General features: G+C 44.6%; 1 protein-coding gene across 3 annotated transcripts; it reads left to right on the top strand.

Moving 5' to 3' along the window:
- The first annotated feature begins 599 nt into the window (after positions 1–599).
- On the top strand, positions 600–6974 carry CBLL1 (Cbl proto-oncogene like 1). Of its 3 annotated transcripts, none has more exons than XM_053943400.1 (6): positions 600–647; positions 3208–3375; positions 3724–3821; positions 4064–4147; positions 4957–5030; positions 5528–6974. In XM_053943400.1, exons 1-6 carry the CDS (start codon positions 635–637, stop codon positions 6567–6569), a joined length of 1479 nt encoding a protein of 492 aa, XP_053799375.1. In that variant the 5' UTR covers positions 600–634; the 3' UTR covers positions 6570–6974. The 3 variants fall into 3 exon arrangements, with proteins under 3 accessions (XP_053799375.1, XP_053799373.1, XP_053799374.1); XM_053943398.1 differs by having other exon boundaries at positions 3721–3821; XM_053943399.1 differs by lacking the exon at positions 600–647 and adding an exon at positions 1125–1174 and having other exon boundaries at positions 3721–3821.
- The last annotated feature ends 546 nt before the right edge of the window (positions 6975–7520 follow it).

Genomic DNA, 7520 nt, shown 5'->3' with positions numbered 1-7520 from the left:
ACCCAGTACTTTAGTGTTGTGGAAGGACTGCTCGGGGCCATTTTCTACTTATAACCTACGACTTTGTTGTATTTTTATTTCTTTCCTTTCTTCAGTGCTAGTCTTCAGCATCGCACTGAATTACACAGGAACTGTGTAAATGTAAACATTAAGTCCTAAATGTAACATTAAGTCCTCTCCTGAGCTAGTGAGCTCTATTGCTGTGAAGCTTCTGAGCGTTCTGCAGATTCATTGTTCCATCACTTCTACAGCGTGTTAGCAATCTGCTATTTCCATGCTAGAACTTAAGGCTGACCATCAGCAGCCGAGAGCGCGATGCGGCGCCAGATCTTCCCGGTGTGTTTGAACCCTGCACAGCACAGGCGGCCGGACGGGGCCTCTACGGCTCCTAACTGAGAGACCCCGCTCATGTTTTCACTCCATCCTAACTCCAAAACCCAGAGGGGCCGCCTGCCGACCCCCGCTAGTTGCGGCTCGCACCCCGGGGCTGCCGCGCTCCCGCTCCGCCGCGCCCGGGCGGGCCCGGAGCGCTCGGCCGGGGCTCGGCCAGCGCGGCTCCGCCGCCCGCGCCCCGCCCGCGCCCCCGCCGCTTCCGGCCGCGCCCTTCCGCTCCCACAGCGCCCCGCGCCGCATCATGGACCACAATGGTGAGCAGGGGGAGGCCGGGGGCCCGTCCGTGCCCGGTTCGCCGGGCCCGTGCCCGCCGCCGGACGGGGAGCGGCCAAGCGGGGCCAGCGGGCGCGGGGCGGCGCAGGGGCGGCGGCGCCGGGTCCGGCCCGGCCCCCGGGAGCGCCGGCGGGGCTCGGGTGCGCCGCGGGGCCTGCTCCCTGCCCGGGCAAGCGCCGCGGCCCCGGTGCCACCTTCGGCTCGGCGGTGCCCGGCGCTGCCCCCGCCCCGAGGGCGCTCGGCCGGGCTGAGGGGCCGCCGCCGGCGGGACGCCCCGGCCCGGGCGGAGCGGCGGCCGCTGGTTGCGCCGGCCGGGCCGGAGAGCCCGGGCCCGGCAGCACCGGATGCAGCCCGTGACGTCCCGGAGGTGGGGGAGAGACGCTCGTTTGCCCGCGGCGTTTCCCGGCATCGGTGCCCATAATGTGTTTCCTGATTCCGTGGTTGTTGCCCGAGAGGAAACTTCCTAGTGTGCTTAAATTGGGTTTGGTGGTTTAAATGTCGTTCGCCGGTGAGCGCGCTGGCGTAGCTGTGATCCTTTGCTAGTTAATGCGCTGGCGTAGTGCAGTGAATAAATGAATGGACGTGGGCTTTGTGCTAGGGTGGTTTTGGAGGATTTTTTCCTTTCCCTTACAAAAGATTGCGTTATGACTCTATCTGTACAAAGTATTTGTTAATTTTAATAAAGCTTGAAATGCAAAAGTAAAACTTAAGTTGGTGAAGGTGACATTTCAGTAGGTTGCATCACCTCTAATTAGAGCTTCTTTAAGTAGTCCTAACAAGTTTGGTATGTTTGTCGTAGTTTTTTCTGGACATAATCCCACAAGTTATGCTCATGCAGACTGGAATTTACTATCCTTCTGTGAAGCATGAGTGACTAGTAAACTTGCTAGTTTGGGTTAGTTAAGCAGCTAGCTCATGTAAGTATTCCTGGTTTGAAAGGGTATAAGGAGGAAAAGTGACAATGTATTGGCAGTTCAGTGGACTAGCTAATAAACAACTTTGATTTTTAAAATTTGTTTTAGTTATCCCTATTTGCAAATGGACTGAGTTGCAGCAGAGGCTCTTTGTGGTTTATGGTGCTGTGTTTTTGTGTATTCTGGTAGAAAACAGAATCTCCCAACCCATGGAAAACAAGCAGCTTTACCTCTGATGCCTTGGTTGAGCACTCCGTGGGGAAGCCTGATGACATAGTTGAGTGTTGGCAGGTTCATCTGGACAGCTGAGAGAAATAACAAATGACCAGAAGTAAAAATAAGCTTTATTGCTTTTGCCTTTTTGTATATTTCCTTTTAGAGTGAAACTGTCAACCATAGTGCAAAGAGAAGTTTGATTTATCTAAGGAAACTGAGGGCTTTTGATTCAGAGGTACAGAACTGTCAGGGCAGTCCCAGTTTGAAACTGACACATTTCCTAGCTTTGGTGGTAGCTGCTGAAAAAGTGAGAGGAATCCCATTTTTTCTTGTTACTCCTTCTACTTGTTGCATTGTTATGGTGCCGCTTGTTGTGATTATAGGCTTTGAGAGACAGCAGTTGGTGAGGCATTGTGCAGAATTACATTAATGAACACTAATTTCAGCGACCTGCACTGGAATCCTTTGGGGCCTCTGCAGTCATTCCAGGGCTGGAGTGCCCTACCCTGTGGAACTGCAGGGCTGTAACTGCTCAGGGCTCACCCCTTCCAGACTGAGTGTGCCCTGCTTTGAAACACCTGTGGCATTTTCAGTTAAAATCCCAGTGAGCTGGGAAGATTTGTGAAGGATGTAACTTCATTTTTGTATGGATGAGATGCTGTGGGGTGGTTTCAGATAAACTCGTGGGAGGTTGAGGGAGTTACGCCTCCTCATTTGTGTTGCTTCTTGCATTACCTGCTCTGTGTTATCTCTTGGAGACTGTACCTGCTGATGCATGTGTCAGGCTATTTCTTGCTTTGTTCACCCTGGTACTTAGATGTAAAGTTGGTTAAGGAGAATTTTGTATATAGCCAGAAACAGTAATTTTCAGTTTAGGAAGGATACAACTACTTATTCCTAAGTACCAGTATTTTTGTGATACTTTATTATAAACTTCTAAGTGATATGTCAAGATGTTAATATATGAACTAGTTTCCTTCCTACTTTAGTAAACAATATAAATACAATATAAATACAATAAATTGTAAAAAATAATTTTCACATGAGAAATTCTATGTAGTCAAGGTTCTACAAAGAATTGACTTTCCATTGCTCTTCACACTGTGAGAAGAACTATAAGGTTAATGTTTCTGTTGTGGAAAAATGTGTGAACTAGCTAGATTATTTTAATAGCTTTATTTTTAAACTAGATTTCCTAAATTCCTTGCTGTTCCCAATACAGTTTTGTGACGTGACTTCTGGAATTGTCTGTGAGGATACCTGTTTTCTAGTGATTACATTTTAATATGTTGTAGGAGTCTTAAGCAAGCTTTAAAATTTATTTTTCTGAAAACATTTCTGTTAATATTTAGCCTCTTTAGAGACTATTAGATAAATAAAAAAGTATACTTTTTAAAATTTTCTTTCACAGACAATGATTTGCAAGGAACAAATAGTTCAGGATCATTGGGTGGTCTTGATGTCCGTAGAAGAATCCCTATAAAGCTTATTTCAAAACAGACCAATAAAACCAAACCTGCACCTCGAACTCCAAGAAATATGAACAGGATGCCTTCGAAGACACAAGCTGGTGATGAAGGTAAATTCATATAAATTCCCTGTAATAGGGAAGTGTATTATTCTACAGCATTGTTTGAGACTATTATCAGAGACTTAAGAGTCCAGGGTTCTGTCCAAACACAAAACAAGTTTCAAATCTCCAAGTTCTGCTGCACTGTGGGGCTTCAGTAGTGCCCATTTCCAAAGCAGGCTGTTTTACTACTATGGTTCTACCTTTCTGTAGAATGGACTCAGCAGATTGGAAGTGCTGTGGCATTTTTTGATGATTTCAGTAAAAATGACCCATGCTCTTAATAGCGGCTGGTGTCAATTACGAAAGTGTTGTGGTTGGCTCGTGTCTTTCTTCTCTTTCTCCTTTCCACAGAAGAATTTGATTATAATAAGGAGGAGCGATATGAATGTAAAGGAGGTGAAATGTTTGGCAATCAAAGGAGATTTCCTGGACCCATTTTTTGGGATTATAAGGTAAAGTCATGAATATCTGCCTGTGTTTCATACCAAGTTGTAGATAGTCCTGGTAGATACTTTGTTAATTAAAAGTTTTTCAGTTATTTTTGTCTGACTAAAGATACATCCTCTGCTTTCTCCTGTCTGTGGTATTCTTGCTTTCTTTTCAGCTAATTCAGAAATAATGGGTATGTTGATGCTAAATGAGAAGCTTTAGTGATATTGGGGTCTGTTTTCTCATCTCTTCTGTGTCCTACCAGATAAACTTGTTGGGGGAAAAGGATGATACACCAGTCCATTTCTGTGATAAGTGTGGATTGCCCATTAAAATGTATGGACGCATGGTGAGTGAAATTACCAGTGGAAGATGCAGCCATGGTTTCTGTTTAGATAAAAATATGTTTTACTGTGTCTGTATGAAGCTTCTCAAGATTACTGATTTCAACAGGCATCTGAATAAACAGCAGAATAGTACCAGGATGGACCTGGGGGCCTTCACTGCTCAGGTGTTTTTGTTCCATCTGTCTGACTGATTTTGTTTTACCTTCCGATTCAATAAAGTAAGCCTGAAAATGTTAAACAAAAAACAGAACACAATCACAAAGGAAAAAACCTTCAGGTTCTAGGGTTTTGACCTTACACTGCTTAACTTTGAAAATAAGCTTTTTATCTCAGTTGAAGACTTGCAGTGAAGTTAGAAAATGTTGTTCACTTTTATGTACCTTTAAAAATCCCTGAGATTAATTTAGATTTCTAAGTGTGATGTTACAGGCTTCACATCTGACTTAATGACAGTTAATGCTTTTAAAACTTTGCTTCTTCGCCAGCAAGACAAGTGTAATCAGATTGCGTATGCAGCTTCTGTGAAAGTTCAGTGTTGGTAATAGTGCAAAACTCAAACTTTTGCCAATGTTTTTTACCAACACTTAACCCCAAACACTACCCAAAAAAACTCCAAACTCAGCATAAACTGTTCTAGAAGATTTCTGTGCAAAGATGCTGTAAATTGTTAACCACTGCTATGCTTGTTCACCTCATAGGTAACTTAGTTACTTTAATTATTATAAACTGTGTACTGGAGGGAGGAACTGTGTTCTGCAGAATGACACAGATATTTATACATGATGTCTTAACAGCAATTTTTTATTTCTAGATACCTTGCAAGCATGTTTTCTGCTATGACTGTGCTATACTACATGAGAAAAAGGGAGATAAGATGTGTCCAGGGTAAGTTATCTCAAGATTTGTTATTAAAGAAAATGTAAGAAAGTAACTTAGATACTCTATTAGTATGACTCTTAAGTACATTTAGCAGCGGCAGTAGAGTACTCTGAACTTTCTAGTTCCTATTCCATATTTTGGGATTGTAAGAGATCAGTGTTTACTTTGTTGGTTTTGGGTAGGTAACCTGTTACTGCTGTAATTTGAAAAGGAATTAATAGCAGTTTGATTTACTTAGTGAAAATGACCCAAGTTTTAATGCACAGAAGAATTTGCTTGAGAGATGCTACTTAAAAAATTCTACCTCATGAAATTTTTATGTTCTTTCATAGTTACATTTTGAGATGTATAAACTAGGTAAACGTCAAAATCATTGAAAAGTTTCTTTCATTGCTACAGTGGGGCAAAATTGTCAGATCTAATTTGGCTAATTACATTAACAAGGAAGAATGCATGGTGAGCTCTCTGTGATGACAATAAATCAATATTCTCTTTTTATTTAGCTGTAACGAACCTGTGCAGCGAATTGAGCAGTGTGTACGAGGGTCTCTCTTCATGTGTAGCATTGTTCAAGGATGCAAGAGAACTTACCTGTCACAGAGGGACTTACAAGCTCACATCAACCACCGTCACATGCGAGCTGGGAAGCCTGTTACTCGTCCTCCCATTGAACCCGTGCATCCTCCTATTGCCCCACCGCCGGCCGAAATTCCCGAGCGTTTCATAATGCCCCCTGAGAAGCATCATATGAGCCACATTCCGCCAAAGCAGCACATCATGATGCCACCGCCTCCTCTGCAGCACGTGCCACATGAGCACTACAACCAGCCCCACGAAGACATCCGTGCTCCTCCTGCAGAGATGTCCATGGCTCCGCCGCCGCCCCGCCCGGTCAGTCAGGACACCTTCCGCATCTCAACGAGGAAACACAGCAACTTAATAACTGTCCCCATTCAGGATGATTCCAATTCAGGTGCTCGAGAACCGCCTCCCCCAGCACCCGCACCCGCTCACCATCATCCCGAGTACCAGGGTCAGCCAGTGGTGTCACACCCTCATCACATTATGCCTCCCCAGCAGCACTACGCGCCGCCCCCGCCGCCGCCTCCGCCCATCAGCCACCCGCTGCAGCACCCTCCGCAGGCGGCAGGCACCCCTCACATGGTGTACAGCCAGGCTCCGCCGCCCCCGATGACCTCTGCCCCTCCGCCCATAACCCCGCCGCCCGGACACATCATTGCCCAGATGCCGCCCTACATGAACCATCCTCCTCCGGGACCTCCCCCTCCTCAGCATGGAGGCCCACCTGTCAATGTAAATGCTCCCCCTCCCCATCACTATAATCCCAACTCTTTGCCACAGTTCAGTGAAGATCAAGGAACTCTTAGTCCCCCTTTCACACAGCCTGGGGGAATGAGTCCAGGGATATGGCCAGCTCCAAGGGGGCCGCCTCCACCTCCAAGGATGCAAGGGCCTCCTGCTCAGGCCCCCCTTCCTGGACCACATCACCCTGATCAAGCCAGATACAGACCCTATTACCAATGATACAAGCAACTATATGAATAGAGAATGCCATGAAGAGGATAAAACTAAATACAGAAGCCTTTTAATTAATTGTTTTGGGGTTATTTTGTTGTGTTTTTTTAAGAATACTGTCATTTGACTGTAAGACATTTTGAGGTTTGAATCTTAAATGATTTTTAAGCCTTGGCCGTAGGACTCTTAACTTCAAATACTCTGTAGTGCTAAAATAAGTGGCTTAGTAGACCACAGTTGCATTTTAACAGAACTCCTGTTGCTAGTGTGGCTAAATTGTCCTAAGATGATCACTTGTAATATTATTTCCTGGAGAAGATGAACATGTGTTGTACCATTCTGAATATTGTTTTTGTTAAACCCGGTGTTTTTGTTAACCTGTGTACAATAATTAAATTGAAATATGGTTGTAAATGTGGTGAGTTTTTATATGAAGTTAACATCACATAGTTCTGGGACACCATTTCAACACGTATACCTTCCAAACAGCAGTGTAGTGAAATATTAAAGGAACTTTAATATTTCTTCTACTGCCATTTACCATTACTCATGAGGATTTCAGGCTGTATGAATTCTTGGCACTAGGATTCAGACTTGCAGAATTGCATTTGCCACATTCCAGCTTTTCTGTTTTTTTTCTTTATGCATCAAAATGAATCTATCAAAGATAGAGCTTTGGGCATGACATGAAACCATGTATTGTGGGTTTTTTTTGTTTGAGTTTTTGGAGTTTGTTTTAAAGCTAGTTTTGATTCAGAAGGTTCTGTTTACATGTAAGCTACTGAGTGGAGTTGAATTCAAACTACTGTGTTTACTTCTGGCTGTATTTGTGTGGAAGTGGCTGTGAACTGGCTTGCCATGGCCCTGAAAAGCAGCTTCTTTTAGGCAGGGAAGTCACGTTTGCCTCTCTCGCTTATTAATATAATGTGTACAGTAGGAGGACTTCCCATTTGGATAATG

The sequence above is a fragment of the Vidua chalybeata genome, chromosome 5, assembly GCF_026979565.1.
Source record: "Vidua chalybeata isolate OUT-0048 chromosome 5, bVidCha1 merged haplotype, whole genome shotgun sequence".
Taxonomy (NCBI): domain Eukaryota; kingdom Metazoa; phylum Chordata; class Aves; order Passeriformes; family Viduidae; genus Vidua; species Vidua chalybeata.
This window is presented reverse-complemented; position numbering and strand designations above follow the sequence as displayed.